The sequence below is a fragment of the Scyliorhinus torazame genome, chromosome 10, assembly GCF_047496885.1.
Source record: "Scyliorhinus torazame isolate Kashiwa2021f chromosome 10, sScyTor2.1, whole genome shotgun sequence".
NCBI classification, from domain to species: domain Eukaryota; kingdom Metazoa; phylum Chordata; class Chondrichthyes; order Carcharhiniformes; family Scyliorhinidae; genus Scyliorhinus; species Scyliorhinus torazame.
This window is the reverse complement of record NC_092716.1, coordinates 255,306,150-255,327,174: the sequence shown is the minus strand read 5'-3', so window position 1 is coordinate 255,327,174 and position 21,025 is coordinate 255,306,150. Positions and strand designations below refer to the sequence as shown.

The 21,025-nt window shown below is 47.8% G+C and overlaps 1 protein-coding gene across 3 annotated transcripts in view; it reads left to right on the top strand.

Moving 5' to 3' along the window:
- The window catches only part of prmt3 (protein arginine methyltransferase 3), a 306,241-nt gene that overhangs the window by 175,556 nt on the left and 109,660 nt on the right, over positions 1-21,025 (top strand). For all 3 annotated transcript variants that reach the window (XM_072466697.1, XM_072466696.1, XM_072466698.1), the window contains one exon: positions 9,202-9,288. In XM_072466697.1, the coding sequence (XP_072322798.1) occupies positions 9,202-9,288 (87 nt within the window). The remainder of the gene's footprint in view (positions 1-9,201; positions 9,289-21,025) is intronic.

Here is a 21,025-nt window from a genome sequence, read left to right as displayed (position 1 = left end):
TGTGGGTTGGTGATGGGGGTGTGAGTTGGTGAAGTTGGGGGTGTGGGTTGGTGATGGGGGTGTGGGTTGGTGATGCTGTTGGGGGTGTGGGTTGGTGATGCTGTTGGGGGTGTGGGTTGGTGATGGTGGTGTGGGTTGGTGATGGGGGTGTGAGTTGGTGATGTTGGGGGTGTGGATTGGTGATGTTGGGGGTGTGGGTTGGTGATGGGGGTGTGGGTTGGTGATGCTGTTGGGGGTGTGGGTTGGTGATGCTGTTGGGGGTGTGAGTTGGTGATGGGGGTGTGGGTTGGTGATGGGGGTGTGAGTCGGTGATGTTGGAGGTGTGGGTTGGTGATGTTGGGGGTGTGGGTTGATGTTGGGGGTGTGGGTTGGTGATGCTGTTGGGGGTGTCGGTTGGTGATGCTGTTGGGGGTGTGGGTTGGTGATGGGGGTGTGGGTTGGTGATGCTGTTGGTGGTGTGGGTTGGTGATGCTGTTGGGGGTGTGGGTTGGTGCTGTTGGGGGTGTGGGTTGGTGATGCTGTTGGGGGTGTGGGTTGGTGATGCTGTTGGGGGTGTGGGTTGGTGATGCTGTTGGGGGTGTGGGTTGGTGATGCTGTTGGGGGTGTGGGTTGGTGATGCTGTTGGGGGTGTGGGTTGGTGATGCTGTTGGGGGTGTGGGTTGGTGATGGGGGTGTGGGTTGGTGATGCTGTTGGGGGTGTCGGTTGGTGATGCTGTTGGGGGTGTGAGTTGGTGATGTTGTGGGTGTGGGTTGGTGATGTTGTGGGTGTGGGTTGGTGATGCCGTTGGGGGTGTGGGTTGGTGATGGGGGTGTGGGTTGGTGATGCTGTTGGGGGTGTGGGTTGGTGCTGTTGGGGGTGTGGGTTGGTGATGCTGTTGGGGGTGTGTGTTGGTGATGGTGGTGTGGGTTGGTGATGCTGTTGCGGGTGTGGGCTGGTGATGGGGGTGTGGGTTGGTGATGCTGTTGGGGGTGTGGGTTGGTGCTGTTGGGGGTGTGGGTTGGTGATGCTGTTGGGGGTGTGGGTTGGTGATGGTGGTGTGGGTTGGTGATGCTGTTGCGGGTGTGGGTTGGAGATGGGGGTGTGGGTTGGTGATGTTGGGGGTGTGGGTTGGTGATGTTGGGGGTGTGGGTTGGTGATGTTTGGGGTGTGGGTTGGTGATGATGTTGGGGGTGTGGGTTGGTGATGCTGTTAGGTGTGTGGGTTGGTGCTGTTGGGGGTGTGGGTTGGTGATGCTGTTGGGGGTGTGGGTTGGTGATGGGGGTGTGGGTTGGTGATGTTGGGGGTGTGGATTGGTGATGTTGGGGGTGTGGGTTGGTGATGTTGGGGGTGTGGGTTGGTGATGATATTGGGGGTGTGGGTTGGTGATGCTGTTGGGGGTGTGGGTTGGTGATGTTGGGGGTGTGGGTTGGTGATGATGTTGGGGGGTGTTGGTTGGTGATGCTGTTGGGGGTGTGGGTTGGTGATGCTGTTGGGGGTGTGGGTTGGTGATGCTGTTGGGGGTGTGGGTTGATGATGTTGGGGGTGTGGGTTGATGATGTTGGGGGAGTGGGTTGGTGATGCTGTTGGGGGTATGGGTTGGTGATGTTGGGGGTGTGGGTTGGTGATGTTGGGGGTGTGGGTTGGTGATGGGGGTGTGGGTTGGTGATGCTGTTGGTGGTGTGGGTTGGTGATGCTGTTGGGGGTGTGGGTTGGTGATGTTGGGGGTGTGGGTTGGTGATGTTGGGGGTGTGGGTTGGTGATGGGGGTGTGGGTTGGTGATGCTGTTGGTGGTGTGGGTTGGTGATGCTGTTGGGGGTGTGGGTTGGTGATGCAGTTGGGGGTGTGGGTTAATGATGTTGGGGGTGTGGGTTGGTGATGTTGTTGGGGGTGTGGGTTGGTGATGGGGGTGTGGGTTGGTGATGGGGGTGTGGGTTGGTGATGCTGTTGGGGGTGTGGGTTGGTGATGTTGGGGGTGTGCGTTGGTGATGTTGGGGGCGCGGGTTGGTGATGCTGTTGGGGGTGTGGGTTGGTGAAGCTGTTGGGGGTGTGGGTTGGTGAAGCTGTTGGGGGTGTGGGTTGGTGAAGCTGTTGGGGGTGTGGGTTGATGAAGCTGTTGGGGGTGTGGGTTGGTGAAGCTGTTGGGGGTGTGGGTTGGTGATGCGGTTGGGGCCGTGGGAGGAGTACATAAAATAGGTCGGGTAGCCAGCCCAGCACCTTCCCACCCCGCCTCTAGCTCACCCTCATAATATGATTGGTGGACGAGCACCGAAATTGACAGCCACCCACCAAATATAATTAAGTTATTAAGCATCCTTTAGGCTTGGTAACAAGCCTGTCGACCTGATTAATGCGCTGCCCATCCGAAAATACGGTCGGAGTGGACAGACCGTCTTTAAAAGCCAAAATGAACAAAGGTGGGACAAACGATGGTGGGGGGGGGGTGCCCTGCACTCACTGGGGGCACCAGCCTCCCTGAGATGTCACCTGTTTTCCCTACCCCCACAGCTCTCTGTGGCAGGGAGTTCCAAAGAACCTTAACCCTCTGAGAGAAGAAAGTTCCCCTCATCTCAGTCTTAAATTGGCACCCCTTTATTCTGAGACTCTGCCCTCTCCTCCTAGAATCTCCCTGAGGCTCAACATCCTCTCAGCGTTTACCCTGCCAATGCCCTGAAGATTCTGTTTCACTGTGTCCCAACTGATTTAACCAGCGAGATCCAGATCACGACATCTCGCAACATTTTGTTCAATCTCACGAGGCGTTTCGCGCGCAACGAATCTCGCGAGAGGCCTTTCACGAGATTCAACGGCCTCGTTGCATTTTCACGGTGTCAAGGTTATTAAATCGCCCCCATGGTTTCCGAGGCGTCTGACGAGGATTAGTTGATTTGATTTGATTTATTGTCACATGTACCGAAGTACAGTGAAAAGTATTTTTCTGCGGCCGAGGGAACGTACACCGTACGTCTATAGTAGACAAAGAGAATAATCAACAGAGAACATTGACAAATGGTACATCGGCAAACAGTGATTGGTTACAGTGCGGAACAAGTGGCCAAACAAAGCAAATACATGAGCAAGAGCAGCATAGGGGGTCGTGAATAGTGTTCTTCCAGGGAACAGATCAGTCCGAGGGGGAGTCGTTGAGGAGTCTTGTAGCTGTGGGGAAGAAGCTGTTCCTATGCCTGGATGTGCAGGTCTTCAGACTTCTGTACCTTCTGCCTGATGGAAGGGTCTGGAAGAAGGCAATGCCTGGATAACCTGCAACTAACAAGGAGGTTTGAGGAAAGCAGGCACACAAGAAGAACTTTTACAAATGATCGACAAAAGACAACTACAATTACTCGGGAACAGGAGAGAGAACCTAGAACACCTGGCAGTGACTGGTAAAACTGAGAACAGCGGAGCCAAGAGAGAGAGAGAGACAAAGGAGGAAATACACCGGCAGCTTAAGAAACAGAACAGGTCGAAGATTTGAGATGAACGCCAAGATGTTCGCTGTTATCAAGGGGTTATGAGAGCTGAAAAGCCATGACGGCTGACGCTGAAGAAGATGGGTCCTGAAGAAGATGATGATGTTTGTTGTGAATGAAATGTTGGCAGAATATCAGCCTCTTTGTGAGATTCGATTAAACAAGGGCCGTGGCCAAATTAGTATCTCTTGGGTCTCCAAAGATGTGACCTGCTGCGATACAAATTGGCCGACTATGGAATGGAGCCTTTTTCCTTTTGTCCTTGGTGGCAAGGTCCCAATTGTTGCTGATTCCTAATTGCCCTTGGGAAGATGCTGGTGAAGTCCCTTGAAGCACCTTGGCTTAAGTGGGTCGGTGCAGACTCGATGGGCCGAATGGCCTCCTTCTGCATTGTATGTTCTATGCTCACTGCACTCCTTGTGGTGTAGATGCATCCACGGTGCTGCTTTGGAGAGAGTTCCAGGGTTTTGACCCAGTGGCAGTGATGGAGCAGCGATATAGTTTCCGCTCAGGATGGTGTGTGACTTTGAGGGGAACTTTGTCTTTCCAATGCAGCTGCTGCTTTATTCATGCGGGTGGCAGAGCTCACCACTTTGCAAGGGCCGAACATTGTGCTGTGAACTTCATGCATGTTTAGGAAAAGAGAAAAGAGTTTAATTCTCACAAATGACTTAAATCGCTTAGTTTTTAAGGGTGGCACAGTGGTTAGCACTGCTGCCTCACAGCTCCAGGGACCTGGGTTCAATCCCGGCCTCAGGTGACTGTCTGGGTGGACTTTGCACATTCTCCCCGTGTGTGTGTGGGTTTCCTCTGAGTGCTCCGGTTTCCCCCCACAGTCCAAAGATGTGCAGGTTAGGTGGATTGGGCCATGATAAATTACCCCTTAGTGTCCAAAAAGTTAGGTGGGGTTACTGGGTTGTGAGGATAGGGTGGAGGCTTGAACTTAAGTCGGGTGCTCTTTCCAAGGGGCAGTGCAGACCCGATGGGCAGAATGGCCTCCTTTTGCACTGTAAGTTATATGAGTCTACGATTTATTAATCAATGTCTGGATCTAAGAATTGTTAAGCTTACATCAAAAAAGCCAGATTGAAATTAACCAAATATTGCTTTAAAAAAAATAATAATATTGCGGAGGTTAAAATATGGGCAATGGTCTCTGGATAATTTATTAAAGATTCTCTTTCACAGTGTGCAGCCATGAACATTTAACGGACAGAGGTTTTATAATTAATGAAACATCAGTGAGTGACATTAAGAGTAGGTACTTCCACATGTTTACTTGCCCAGAGATATTCCTGGTTTGTATTCCTTACAAATACCTACTCCTTAAAGTGTCAGAAAATAAAATTGCTAGCTTTCATTTTCTCAATCTAATGCTTTTTCTGGTCATGGCATAGAAGCTCCATATTGATGTTTGAGCAGCTGAATGATACAAAGGTTGGTGTAGAGCGCTTATTTATCACTGTTGTGGAAAGCAGTCAGCCACACAGAATGCCTTGAGGAAATGTTTCACAGTTCCTTGAAATCCAATTTCATTAGGTTAAACATCAAATGGAGACAATTAATGAAAAGAACCTGTAATTCTCATTTAATATGTAAATAAAACAAATCGAAAGTAAGATTAGTCATCCTTGTGCCCGGGAAGTGCGCGATGACTAAACTGATTCACATTGTGCCTTAAATTGCGTTCCTTTTGATCTTCAGCAATGTGGCAGCTCTAATGACATGACGTATGGAGAATCGTATAGCACAGAAGGAGGCCATTCACCCCATCGTGCCACAGCTAGCTCCGTGAAAGAACGATCCAATTAGTTCCCGCTGGCCAGCTCTTTCGCATTAGCCCTGTTAATCTTCCCCCCCCCCCCCCCCCCCCGGCTGACAATTCCAGCCCCACTTGACCTGGAGTCGCAACACAATTGAAATTAACAAGTAATTCTAAGCAAAACACCCAAAGTCTTTGGCCCTTGGCTGCCCAATTATTACACTCACCAGGTTTGTAACTTTAAACACAATTAATTTTGTTAATAGCAATAACTATCGTTAAAAATGCAGCAAATACAACTGGTTAACTATTATCTAATTCCCCACCCCCCAAACTTGCCCCACCATCTATATACACACACACACACACAAGACAGACAAACAACCACAGAGGGGAAAAGAGGGGTGTAAAAATGATGATGAAAGTAAAAAGGTAAAAGTCTTTGTTTCAGCTGGTTGTCTTCCAGTACACCTTCCTTCGGTCTAGGCCTTCAGTTTGAGGTTTCTGCTTTTGTAACGGTTTTCACTGTAGATTCATCCAGATTCTCTGTAGGTTCGGAACTCACAGCAGCTCTGCAGCTTTTCTGGAGAAAGAGAGAGAGAGAGAGAGAGAGGGACTCACACAATTTTTTCTGAGATTCCAGGATCCGACTAACCTGTCTCGGTCCTCTGAAAACCATCCCACTTGGGTAGGACCTAATCACCGCCTGTTGCCTGGTAGAACACAGTCTTTTGCCAATCCATGGCCACCAGCCAACAGTTGAACTAAATCCCTCTGATCTCTCTCGGGTGCCAGAAAGTCTGAGTTCTGTTGTTCAAAAGCTGACACAGTGTGCTATTTGGTAACTTTTGAGTTCCTCACTTCCTCGACTCGACTTAAAGGTATGTGTTCAATACACATCCATGGATCAAAATTGATCACAGTAAAATAAAAGAAATGGAAAATAAATGAATCAGCTGGACAGGTCCTTACATTAGATATAGAATCCCTGCAGTGCAGAAAGAATCCCTACGGTGTAGAAGGAGGCTATTCAGCCCATTGTGTCTGCACCAACCCTCTGAAAGAGCACCCTTCCTAGGCCCGCTCCCCCGCCCTATCTCCAAAACCCCACCTAAGCTCCACATCTTTCGACACTAAGGGCAATTTTATCACGGCCATTCCACCTAACTTGCACATCTTTGGACTGTGAAAGGAAACTGGAGCACCCGGAGGAAACCCACGCAGACACGGGGAGAAAGTGCAGACTCCGCACTGACAGTCACCCAAGGCCGGAATTGAACCCGGGTCCCTGGCGCTGTGAGGCAGCAGTGCCAACCACACTGCCACACCAACTTGATGGGTATCGTATTCCAGGAGCATCTCAGATCTCAAATGATGTTGACTACTCCTCCTGACCTCTGCTTTCAATCAATGTAGGAAGTCTTACAACACCAGGTTAAAGTCCAACAGGTTTGTTTCGATGTCACTAGTTTTCGGAGCGCTGCCCCTTCCTCAGGTGAATGAAGAGGTATGTTCCAGAAACATATATATATAGACAGATTCAAAGATGCCAGACAATGCTTGGAATGCGAGCATTAGCAGGTGATTACAGATCCAGAGATGGGGTAACCCCAGGTTCAAGAGGTGTGCATTGTGTCAAGCCAGGACAGTTGGTAGGATTTCGCAGGCCAGATGGTGGGGGTTGAATGTAATGCGACATGAATCCCAGGTCCCGGTTGAGGCCGGACTCATGTGTGCGGAACTTGGCTATAAGTTTCTGCTCGGCGATTCTGCGTTGTCGCGCGTCCTGAAGGCCGCCTTGGAGAACGCTTACCCGGAGATCAGAGGCTGAATGCCCTTGACTGCTGAAGTGTGCCCCGACTGGAAGGGAACATTCCTGCCTGGTGATTGTCGCGCGATGTCCGTTCATTCGTTGTCGCAGCGTCTGCATGGTCTCGCCAATGTACCACGCTTCGGGACATCCTTTCCTGCAGCGTATGAGGTAGACAACGTTGGCCGAGTCGCACGAGTATGTACCGCATACCTGATGGGTGGTGTTCTCACGTATAATGGTGGTATCCATGTCGATGATCTGGCACGTCTTGCAGAGATTGCCATGGCAGGGTTGTGTGGTGTCGTGGTCGCAGTTCTGAAGGCTGGGTAGTTTGCTGTAAACAATGGTTTGTTTGAGGTAGCGCGGTTGTTTGAAGGCAAGTAGTGGGGGTGTGGGGATGACCTTGGCAAGATGTTCATCTTCATCGATGACGTGTTGAAGGCTGTGAAGAAGATGTCGTAGTTTCTCCGCTCTGGGGAAGTACTGGACGACGAAGGGTATTCTGTCGGTTGTGTCCCATGTTTGTCTTCTGAGGAGGTCGGTGCGGTTGTTTGCTGTGGCGCGATGGAACTGTCGATCGATGAGACGAGCGCCATATCCCGTTCGTATGAGGGAATCTTTCAACGTCTGTAGATGTCTGTTACGCTCCTCCTCGTCTGAGCAGATCCTGTGTATACGGAGAGCTTGTCCATAGGGGATGGCTTCTTTAATGGGTTTAGGGTGGGAACTGGAGAAGTGGAGCATCGTGAGGTTATCTGTGGGTTTGCAGTAAAGCGAAGTGCTGTCTCCACATCGTGGCTTTCAATCAAGACATTAATTGCATCATTCAAGAGTAATGTTTAACACTGGTTCAGGAAATGTATCCAGAGATGAGGGATTGTTTCGAGCTCATTTACATTTATTGTGTCCACACGATGTCCCCTTTTATTATTTCCAACTTCTTTTGGATGCACAGGATCCTTTCGTACAATTGTGAAAGAGAGATTCAATGTGCAGTGTTAATTTATATCAAAAATGTCTTTTAAGTGGATCAAGCAATTTTGACTCCTTGTTAACAATACGTGTGAACCATGCAGCATACATTAAAGTTGCATCATTTGTGCGAAGTGATCTTAGTGTGTGAACTTCTTTTTATGACATTCATTAGTGCTGCAGGTCTGAAAGATGGACTTTACATCGATCAGCGTTATAACTAATGGGAAAAATAGCAGTGCATCAATTAAATGTGGTCCGAACATTGGAAGATAAGGGGCTGGATTCACCCAAGTGCGGAGGATCTGTGGCATTTTCTGGCAAAAGCATCGGCCCTGACCCCTCCGATCCTGCGACCGGTGATGGGCTAGCAGCGGCGCCGCGTAAAAGTCCCGGCTCCCACGATAGAAACAGCTGGAGAATGGCAGGGTTGTGGCCGCGTGTGCGCATGGCGGCGGCCTGCAGCGGCTGCGCCGTAAAACATGGCGTCAGCCGTGCGCTGACCTGCCCTGGCCACCCCCCACCAGTCCCCCAGCCCTCGCGGAAGCCTCCCCGACTAGCAGCATGGCTCCCGCACAGTCCGCAGCCGCCACGCCGGGTTCCCAACCGCTGAGACCACACGTCAACCGCGCGGTCGGGAACTCGGCCCATCGGAGCTGGAGCATCGGGGGAGGGCCTTCAGGTAACGCGCTAATGCCGTCCCAACGGGCGTGCGCCGCGCGATGCGATGACGCTATTTCAGAGGCGGCGGAGGATACAAAACCTGCGTCCAACAGGTGCTGCCCCCGATTTTGGGATCAGAAGGATGCTCCTCCTGATCACCGATTACAAAATCGGCTTTGGGGAATGGTGAATCCAAGATATTAAAAGTATTACTTCTGAGTTGAAGTACTGGATGAACATCGATACCATGTTGGAAAATTATTGGTTGTCAAGGATGAATCCCTCAGTGGCGTGGCTGTCAGTGTCAGAATTTTATAATACGCAAAACTGACTTGAGCCGAGTGAAAGTGTCATTAGAAATTGGGCGGGGCAGTTTGAAATGTCGTATTTGCAGCTTTCGGTGTAACAGAACGCAAAATGACATGGCTTGAGAAAATAGGACATGCGATATTCCGTTTGCTTCTGCCCAAAGTGGCCTGTTTGCTCGTTTGTCCTGGCGTATTGATGAATACTTCTCCGTAATCCTTCCCTTGTTTTCCAGGCAATAGACTGCAACACCGTAGGAATTTCGGACCTGGATTTCACCTCGGAATTCTCGTTGAACATAACAGAGGATCACGAATGTGTGGTGAGTTAGTTGGCTTGCTTCAACTGAAAACCAAATTAGATCAAGAAGATGGATACGTCTATTTACTGGTGTAAATTAATTTGATAATAGTTGAGTAATGAAGTGAATTAACGTTTCAAGAAATAGCTACATGTATTTGCTTTGTTCATTGAGCAGCTGTACTTAACCAAACAAGGACATATCAGTTTGTTAATTCCATCACAACTGCCGACAAGCAAATTTTATAGTTATGATTCTATTAACAATATTTCCCGCCACTGTTTTACATTTCGTAGTTATTTTCATCATTTACATACATATTGCAATGAAGTTTCCAACTCATGGTAGCAACATGGAGACAAAAGTGGCTGAATAATAGGAAGCAAAGAGTAATGGACCATGGATAGTTTTTGGGCTGGAGAAAGGTTTGTAGTGATGGTATTGGGGTCGATATTAGAACCCTTCCTTTTCCTGACATATATTAGTGATCTAGTTTCTAACGTGCAGGGGACAATTTCAAAGTTTGCGGATGATACAAAACTTGGAAGTATTGTAAACTTTGAAGGTGACAGTGTGAAATTTCAAAAGAACATAGACAAGGTGGTGGATTGGGCAGATAAATGGCAGGTGAAGTTCAATGCGGAGAAGTGGGAGGTGATGCATTTTGGGAGGAAGAACATGGAGAGACAATATAAAATGAAGGATAAAATTCTTAAAGGGGTGAAGGAACAGAGGGAGCAGTGTGTAGATGTGCATCGATCATTGAGGCCTTGACAGAAATCTTTGGATCCTCACTGTCTTCAGGTGATGTCCCGGAGGACTGGAGAACAGCCAATGTTGTTCCTTTGTTTAAGAAGGGTAGCAAGGATAATCCAGGGAACTACAGGCCGGTGAGCCTTATGTCAGTGGTAGAGAAATTACTGGAGAGAATTCTTCGAGACAGGATCTACTCCCATTTGGAAGCAAATGGACGTATTAGCGAGAGCCAGCACGGTTTTGTGAAGGGGAGGTCGTGTCTCACTAACTTGATAGAGTTTTTCGAGGAGGTCACAAAGATGATTGATGCAGGTAGGGCAGTGGATGTTGTCTATATGGACTTCTGTAAGGCCTTTGACAAGGTCCCTCATGGCAGGCTGGTACAAAAGGTGAAGTCACACGGGATCAGGGGTGAGCTGGCAAGATGGATACAGAACTGGCCAGGTCATAGAAGGCAGTGAGTAGCAATGGAAGGATGCTTTTCTGATTGAAGGGCTGTGACGAGCGGTGTTCCGCAGGGATCAGTGCTGGGACCTTTGCTGTTTGTAGTATATATAAATGATTTGCAGGAAAATGTAACTGGTCTGATTAAGTTTGCAGACGACACAAAGGTTGGTTGAATTGCGGATAGCGATGAGGACTGTCAGAGGATACAGCAGGATTTAGATCATTTGGAGACTTGGGCGGAGAGATGGCAGATGGAGTTTAATCCGGAGAAATGTGAGGTAATGCATTTTGGAAGGTCTAATGCAGGTAGGGAATATACAGTGAATGGTAGAACCCTCAAGAGTATTGACAGTCAGAGAGATCTAGGTGTGCAGGTCCACAGGTCACTGAAATGGGCAACACAGGTGGAGAAAGTAGTCAAGAAGGCAAACGGTATGCTTGCCTTCATTGCCCGGGGTATTGAGTATAAAAATTGGCAAGTCATGTTGCAGCTGTGTAGAACCTTAGTTAGGCCACACTTGGAGTCTCGTGTTCAATTCTGGTCGCCACACTACCAGAAGGATGTGGAGGCTTTAGAGATGGTGCAGAAGAGATTTACCAGGATGTTGCCTGGTATGGAGGGCATTAGCTATGAGGAGCGGTTGAATAAACTCTGTTTGTTTTCACTGGAACGATGGAGGTTGAGGGGTGACCTGATAGAGGTCTACAAAATGATGAGGGGCATAGACAGAGTGGATAGTCAGAGGCTTTTTCCCAGGGTAGAGGGGTCAATTACTAGGGGGCATAGGTTTAAGGTGCAAGGGGCAAGGTTTAGAGGAGATGTACGAGGCAAGTTTTTTACACAGAGGGTAGTGGGTGCCTGCAACCCGCTGCCGGAGGAGGTGGTTGAAGCAAAGTGACGTTTAAGCGACATCTTGACAAATACATGAATAGGATGGGAACAGAGGGATACGGACCCCGGAAGTGTCGAAGATTTTAGTTTAGACGGGCAGCATGGTTGGCACGGGCTTGGAGGGCCGAAGGGCCTGTTCCTGTGCTGTACTTTTCTTTGTTCTTTGAGAGAACCGGTGGAGAGAGCAGTTAATAACGTTTATCATATTCTGGCCTTTATTAATAAGGACATAGAGTACAAGGAGGCTATGCTAAACTTATACATCAGCCTACTTATACATTAGACATCAGCTGGAATATTGTGTCCAGTTCTGGGGGCCAAACTATCGGAAGGATGTGAACAGATTGGAGAGAATGCAGAAGAGGTTTCCAGGAATGATTCAAGGAATGAGAAACAGCAATCATGAGGGGAGATTGGAGAGAAGAAGGCGAAGAGGAGATTTGATAAGAGGTGTTCAAAATCATGAGAGCGCTGGACAGAGTAGACAGGGAGAAACCGTTCTCGCTCGTAAAAGGCTCAAGAACGAGCGGGCACAGATTTAAAGTGATTTGCAAAAGAAGCAAATGTGATGCGAGAAAAATCTTTTTCAAACAACAAGTGGTTTGTGTCTAGAATGCACTGCCTGGAGGTCTGATGGAGGCGGGTTCAATCGAGTCATTCAAGAGGGGGTCAATGATTACTAGAATAGAAACAATGTGCGGGCGGCACGAGAAATGACACTAAGTCACGGTGCTCGTTTGGAGTGACGGTGCAGACATGATGGGCAATTAATAATCCTCCATTTGCGGTTCCACCCCTTCCGCCCCAAAAGAAATACACCTGAACTTATATTTTGAATATTTATTGCTTGCTCTTTCAATTACAGAACATGTCGCTTATGTACACTGATGATCTTTCAGCTGAAATCAGTGTTAATTACAATAAACTTATATGTGGCCAACTGATGTACAATAACAACTTGGATTTTTAAAGCTGTTTTAACATTGCAAAATGTCCCGGGGCACTTCACAGCAGTGTACTCTGAGCCAAACAAGATAGTCAGATAGATGAACAGAGACGCTATGGCAAGACGGGTTTTAAGGAGCAACTTAAAGCAGGGGCAAAGAATGACAGAACTAAGGGCCAAGATAACCGAAGACACGGCTGGCTGTGAGGTACCCGCCTCCTGACTCCCCAAAACTTGTCCACCATCTAGAACTAAGGAAATCCGGCATGTCCACTTTGACTCTTACCAACTTTTATGGATGCACTATAGAAAGCATCCTATCTGGCTGCATCACAGCCTGGTTTGGCAACTGCTCGGCCCAGGACCGCAAGAAACTTCAGGGAGTTGTGAACACAGCCCAGTCCATCACACAAACTCACTTCCCATCCATTGGCACTGTCTACACCTCCCTCAGCCATGGGAAAGCGGGCAGCATAATCAAAGACACCCCCCCCCCCCCCCCCCCCCAACTTGGGTTATTCACTCTTCTAACTTCTTCCATCAAGAAGGAGATACAAAAGTCTGAGAACGCGCACGAACAGATTCAAAACAGCTTCTTCCCCGCTGTTACCAGACTCTGAAACGACCCTCTTATGGACTGATCTGATCTCTTCACACACCTTCTCTACTGAGTCGTACCACACTCCTGTATGTTTCACCCGATGCCTGTGTCTGTGTATTTACATTGTGTATTTTATGTTTGCCCTATGTATTTTCTTTTCATGTATGGAATGGTCTGTCTGAACTGTACGCAGAACAATACTTTTCACTGAACCTTGGTACACGTGACACTAAACAAATCCAATCCAATCCAATAGCAGAAAGGAGTGTGATGGAATACTCTCCACTTGCCTGGATGAGTGCAGCTCCAACAACACTCAATGAGCTTGACACCATCCTGGACAAGGCAGCCCAGTGACAGCCATGTGTGCCAGCTTCAAGATGCACTGCAGGAATTCACTAAGGCTCCGTTGACAGCACCTTCCGAACCCGCAATCTCTGCCACCTAGAAGCTAAAGAGCAGTCAATGCATGGGATCACCACCATTGCAAGGCCTCTCTCTCAGTTGCACGCTATCCTTACTTGGAACTATATCGCCGTTCCTTCACTGTCCCTTCCTAACAGCACTGTGGATGTAGCTACACCTTGTGACCTGCAGCGGTCCAAGAAGGCAGCTCAAGTCATCTTCTCAAGGGCAATTAAGCATGGGCAATAAATGCTGGCCTACCAGTGAAGCCCACACCCCATGAAAGAATAGACGAAAGGTGTGAAAGAGACCAGAATTGGAGGGATGTATATATCTCCATTGACTGTAAGGATGTTACAGACACAGAGAGAAGTGAAATCATGGAGGGATTTGAGTTGGCCATATGGCAGTCATTGTAGGACACCTAGCACAGGGTTAATGGTGAATGGAACTTGATCCAAGTTAAGATATGGGCAGCAGACCTTTGGATGACCTCTTATGAAGGATGGAAGAGGCCGGCTGTGCTTTCAACCCTCTTAGGCCCTGAGCTCTGGTATTGTCTCCCTCTCTGCCTCTGTACCTCTCTCTCTCTCTCTCTCTCTCTCTCACTCTCTGCCTCTCTCTCCCCCTTTACAATCTCCCTCTTTGACCAAGCTTTTGGTCATTTGTCCAAATTTCCTGTACTACAATGCTGACAACACTTCAAAAGTATGTCAGGGGCTGTAGAACACAATGAGGGTGGGTGTCTTGAGCTGTGAACGTGCCAAAAAATACAAGTTTTTAAAGATTCTTTAATATCTTCTTGCGTTGCTCAGAGTCAAATTTCCTTTGATAGCGCACCTGTAAGTAGATAATACAAGTACAAATGTGGAACCATTCTCTTTTGGGGCCAGCATCACTAAATCTCAGGATCTAGTTTCACCGACGCCACAAAACTGGGAAGCGTCTCGAGTGTGTTATCAATGCCATTGTACAACTGTACGCCAATGTGAAAGAAACACATTGTGAGAGATGTCATATTCAAAGGTAATCCAACAAGATCTCACAGCAAGAAAGCATTTGGCTAAATGTGCCACTGAAAACGACGCAGCAGTGGCGTGGAAGAGTGTACCCCCTGCAGTATTTCGGAATTTGTTGACGGCACATGAATCTGACAACAAAAGGGACCTGAACCGATTGAAGTAAATGAGATACATTCCATAGTGGAAGGGTTTTGGTGTAGAGCGATGGGCGTTTATAGGGATCAGGAACTGTGTAGCCAATTGAAATTGTTCACGAGCAAAGAGTTGCGGCTGGTAATGGATTATTCATTAAAATATTTGAGTTCCCTGAACTTTCTTTCCTCCTTTGATGGGATGTGGGTGACGCTGCAACGGCCAACATTTGTTGCCCATCCTGAATTGCCCTCAAGTGCCTGACTTACTGAGAACATTCAGGAGGCAGCCTCATTGCTACGGGTCTGGGGTCACATGCAGGCAAGACAGGGTAAGGACGGCAGATTTCCTCCCCTAAAGCACATCGATGGAGCAGATGAGTTTTTACAATAATTGCTCATTGAACAGTCACCAATACTGAGACGAGCTTTCAATTCCAGATTCTGTTAAGTGAATTTAAATTCCACCAGCTGCTGGGTGGTGGGGTTTGAACCCGTGTCTCCAGAACATTAACCTGAGCCACTGGATTATTGGACCAGGAGCACGTTGCCACCAGGGACCCAGGTTCAATTCCGACCTTAGGGGACTGTCTGTGTGGAGTTTGCACTTTCTCCCCGTGTCTGCGTGGGTTTCCTCCGGGTGCTACGGTTTTTCTCCCAAAGTCCAAAGATGTGCAGGTTAGGTGTATTGGCCATGATAAATTGCCCCTTAGTGTCCAAAGGTTAGATGGGATTAGGGGTTTATGGGGCATGGGCCTAGGTAGGGTGCTCTTTCAGAGGATTAGAACATAGAACATTACAGCGCAGTACAGGCCCTTCGGCCCTCGATGTTGCGCCGACCTGTGAAACCACTCTAAAGCCCATCTACACTATTCCCTTATCGTCCATATGTCTATCCAATGACCATTTGAATGCCCTAAGTGTTGGCGAGTCCACTACTGTTGCAGGCAGGGCATTCCACGCCCTTACTACTCTCTGAGTAAAGAACCTACCTCTGACATCTGTCCCACATCTATCTCCCCTCAATTTAAAGCTATGTCCCCTCGTGCTAGACATCACCATCCGAGGAAAAAGGCTCTCACTGTCCACCCTATCCAATCCTCTGATCATCTTGTATGCCTCAATTAAGTCACCTCTTAACCTTCTTCTCTCTAATGAAAACAGCCTCAAGTCCCTCAGCCTTTCCTCATAAGATCTTCCCTCCATACCAGGCAACATTCTGGTAAATCTCCTCTGCACCCTTTCCAATGCTTCCACATCCTTCCTATAATGTGGCGACCAGAATTGCACGCAATACTCCAAATGCGGCCGCACCAGAGTTTTGTACAGCTGCAACATGACCTCATGGCTCCGAAACACAATCCCTCTACCAATAAAAACTAACACACCACACGCCTTCTTAACAACCCTCTCAACCTGGGTGGCAACTTTCAGGGATCTATGTACATGGACACCGCAGATCTCTTTGCTCATCCACACTGCCAAGAATCCTACCATTAGCCCAGTACTCAGTCTTCCTGTTATTCCTTCCAAAATGAATCACCTCACACTTTTCTGCATTAAACTCCATTTGCCACCTCTCAGCCTAGCACTGCAGCTTATCTATGTCCCTCTGTAACTTGTAAGATCCTTCCTCACTGTCCACAACTCCACCGACTTTAGTGTCATCTGCAAATTTACTCACCCAGCCTTCTACGCCCTCCTCCAGGTCATTTATAAAAATGACAAACAGCAGTGGCCCCAAAACAGATCCTTGTGGTACACCACTAGTAACTGGACTCCAGTCTGAACATTTCCCATCAACCACCACCCTTTGTCTTCTTCCAGCTAGCCAATTTCTGATCTAAACTGCTAAATCACCCTGAACCCCATGCCTCCGTATTTTCTGCAGTATCCTGCCGTGGGGAACCTTATCAAACGCTTTACTGAAATCCATATGCACCACATCAACTGCTTTACCCTCATCCACCTCTTTGGTCACCTTCTCAAAGAACTCAATAAGGTTTGTGAGGCACGACCTACCCTTCACAAAACCGTGTTGACTATCTCTAATCAAATTATTCCTTTCCAGATGATTATACATCCTATCTCTTATGAACCTTTCCAAGATTTTGCCCACAACCGAAGTAAGGCTCATTGGTCTATAGTTACCGGGGTTGTCTCTACTTCCCTTCTTGAACAAGGGGACAACATTTGCTATCCTCCAGTCTTCTGGCACTATTCCTGTAGACGAAGATGACTTAAAGATCAAAGCCAAAGGCTCAGCAATCTCCTCCCTAGCTTCCCAGAGAATCCTAGGATAAATCCCACCCGGCCCAGGGGACTTATCTATTTTCACACTTTCCAGAATTGTTAACACCTCCTCCTTATGAACCTCAAGCCCTTCTAGTCTAGTAGCCTGAATCTCAGTATTCTCCTCGACAACACTACCTTTTTCCTGTGTGAATACTGATGAAAAATATTCATTTAGCACCTCTCCTCTCTCCTCGGACTCCACGCACAACTTCCCGCTACTGTCCTTGACTGGCCCTACTCTTACCCTAGTCATTTGTTTATTCCTGACATATCTATAGAAAGCTTTAGGGTTATCCTTGATCCTACCTGCCAAAGACTTCTCATGTCCCCTCCTGGCTCTTCTTAGCTCTCTCTTTAGGTCCTTCCTAGCTAACTTGTAACTCTCGAGCGCCCTAACTGAACCTTCATGTCTCATCTTTACATAAGCCTCCTTCTTCCTCTTGACAAGTGTTTCGACTGCTTTAGTAAACCACGGTTCCCTTGCTCGACCACTTCCTCCCTGCCTGACAGGTACATACTTATCAAGGACACGCAGTAGCTGTTCCTTGAACAAGCTCCACATTTCCATTGTGCCCATCCCCTGCAGTTTTCCTCTCCATCCGATGCATCCTAAGTCTTGCCTCATCGCATCATAATTGCCTTTCCCCCAGATATAACTCTTGCCCTGCGGTATATACCTATCCCTTTCCATCACTAAAGTAAACGTAATGAAATTGTGGTCACTATCACCAAAGTGCTCACCTACCTCCAAATCTAACACCTGTCCTGGTTCGTTACCCAGTACCAAATCCAAAATGGCCTCGCCTCTCGTTGGCCTATCTACATACTGTGTCAGGAAACCCTCCTGCACACATTGGACAAAAACTGACCCATTTAAAGTACTCGAACTATAGCGTTTCCAGTCAATATTTGGAAAGTTAAAGTCCCCCACAACAACTACCCTGTTGCTTTCGCTCCTATCCAGAAGCATCTTTGCAATCCTTTCCACTACATCTCTGGAACTTTTCGGAGGCCTATAGAAAGCCCCTAACAGGGTGACCTCTCCTTTCCTGTTTCTAACCTCAGCCCATACTACCTCAGTAGAGGAGTCCTCATCAAACGTCCTTTCTGCCACCGTAATACTGTCCTTGACTAACAATGCCACCCCTCCCCCTCTTTTACCACCTTCCCTGAGCTTACTGAAATATCTAAACCCTGGCCCTGGTGCAGATTCAGTGGGTCGAATGACCTTCTGCATCAGAGTGATTCCATGATTCTTAAGTGTGACCCCGGGCTTCCGGCCACCTATCAATTTAATTCTCCGCCCAACTTTCGCTCTGTCTAATAAAGTTCAGCACAAACCCAAGCAAACCTTTCCATATAAAGAACAAAGAACAAAGAAAAGTACAGCACAGGAACAGGCCCTTCGGCCCTCCAATACCGTGCCGACTATGCTGCCCGTCTAAACTACAATCTTCTACACTTCCTGGGTCCTTATCCCTCTATTCCCATCCTATTCATGTATTTGTCAAGATGCCCCTTAAATGTCACTATCGTAAAGCTAGACTCCGTGATGGTGACCATGACAACAATTATTGATTGTTCCACTAACCCACCTGGTTCACTCATGTCCTTTCGGGAAGGAAATCTGCCGTCCTTACCTGGTCTGGTCTACATGTGACTCCAGACCCACAGCAATGTGGTAGAATGTTGTTAAAAAAAATTGTTGTTTTTTTTGAATGAATTTAAGAATACCCATTTCTTTTTTTTTTCTAATTAAAGGGCAATTTAGCCTGGCCAATCCACCTAGCCTGAACATCTTTTTTTGGGTTGTGGGGGTGAGACCCACGCAGACACGGGGAGAATGTACAAACTCCACACGGACAGTGACCCCAACATAGAACATAGAACAGTACAGCACAGAACAGGCCCTTCGGCCCTCGATGTTGTGCCGAGCATTGTCCGAAACCAAGATCAAGCTATCCCACTCCCTGTCATTCTGGTGTGCTCCCTGTGCCTATCCAATAACCGCTTGAAAGTTGCTAAAGTGTCTGACTCCACTATCACAGCAGGCAGTCCATTCCACACCCTAACCACTCTCTGAGTAAAGAACCTACCCCGGACATCCCTCCTATATCTCCCACCCTGAATCTTATAGTTATGCCCCCTTGTAACAGCTACATCCACCCGAGGAAATAGTCTCTGAACGTCCACTCTATCTATCCCCCTCATCATCTTATAAACCTCTCTTAAGTCACCTCTCATCCTCCTCCCCTCCAAAGAGAAACGCCCTAGCTCCCTCAACCTTTCCTCATAAGACCTATCCTGCAAACCAGGGGTCAAACCCGGCGCCGTGAGCCCGCAATGCTGACCACTGTGCCACCGTGCCGCCCAATGTGATGGACTGTTAACTGCCCTGTGAAATGGCCAAGCAAACCACTCGGTTTAAGGGCAGTTAGGAATGAAATGAAATGAAAATGAAAATCGCTTATTGTCACAAGTAGGCTTCAAATGAAGTTACTGTGAAAAGCCCCTAGTCGCCACATTCCGGCGCCTGTTCGGGGAGGCTGTTACGGGAATTGTACCGTGCTGCTGGCCTGCCTTGGTCTGCTTTCAAAGTCAGCGATTTAGCCCTGTGCTAAATGGGCAACAAATGCCGGCCTTGACAATGACACCCACGTCCCATGATGGAACAAATTTGACATTTTGCAGCTTCCCCACTCAACCTTGAGTTCAACAATTTTACATCGTAGCCCCTGAACCCGGGTTTTTCCAGAGTAGCTGCTGGGGATGATCCTGCCTTTCCCATTCACTCCTTCTGTGGACCCACCTTTTGTTTCTTCTCCTGGGCCATTACTGTCTCTCTTTGCCTGATTCCATCATACCTTTTATCATTTAATGAATCCCACCTTCCACTCTGTGACATTATGTGAAATGTTCAGAATACAAAAGGTTGATGTCCTATCATAATTGACCACTAGATGGAGCTAGACGCAGGACTATATAAAACACTAACTCACAGGCTTTTGGGAGAAGGCTGGAGAGCAGAGCATAGGAGTTGTGAGAGAGATCAGAGTACAGTTATAGATAGAGTGTAGAGACTAGTGTTGGTAGAGTGTAGATTGTAGATTACTAGTTTACTATGGGAGTAAGTGGTCGAACTTTAATAAGTAGTGCAAATACATGAACTTGGCTTCTGTGGTCTTTGTGAACACTACGACATCCATCCTGAGAACAAGAACCACAAAGTCCAAAGATGTGCAGGTTAGTTGGATTGACCATGCTAAATTGCCCCTTAGTGTCCAAAAGGGTTAGTCAGAGCTCAGCTCCACCCACACTCTGACATCACTGCAGTAACATGAGCAGCCAAACATTTCTTAAAGTGACATTCTCATGACACCTCCCACAGTCCAAAGATGTGCAGGTTCAGCGGATTGGTCACACTAAATTGCCCCTTAGTGTCCAAAAAGGTTAGGTGGGGTTACTGCGTTACGGGGTTAGGGTGGAGGTGTGGGGTTAAGTGGGGTGCTCTCTCCAAGGGCTGGTGCAGAGTCGATGGGCCAAAAGACTTCCTTCTGCACTGCAAATTCTATGATTCTGTGAACACCACGCACTCTACCAGACTTTCCCTATTGTTCTTCCCCGCTTCCACCCTCTCTACTTGCTTAAAATCGGCTCCAGCCCTCAAACCTTTCCAGTTCTGACGGAAGGTCATCAACCCGAAACTTTGACCCTCTTTCTCTCTCCTCGTGTGCAACCCAACCTGCTGGGTATTTCCAGCAATTGGTTTTTATTTCCGTTTCCCAGCATCCGGGCATTTTGCTTCTGTAGGATTTGAACTCCGCATTTGAAAGTGAAAATAACATGAGAGAATGTGGAACGATCATCTCCCGTCAGATCTTGTGGCTGGTCTTGTACAATAATCTGACGTTATTATCAGCCATTCTTCCTTGTACTCAAGATCAACATTGCATTAGATTATGACTGACCAAGTGAACCCCCATTATTGATTTGTTGGGTTTTATTCCAATTTTAGTGGAATTGACAACTTTACCTTCTTCAGTACTTATTTCAATGGTGAAGTAATGCAAGCGAACGTGCATTAAACTATACGACAGCTCAACAGACTCGCAATGTGAGAATCTTTTTTATTCAGTTCACTCTTTTACGGGATGGGGGCTTCACTGGCTGGACCAACATTTGCTGCCCAGGCCTAATTGCCCTTGAAAAGGTAGTGGTGAGCTGCCTTCTTGAACCGCTGCAGTCCCTGAGGTGTAGCTACAC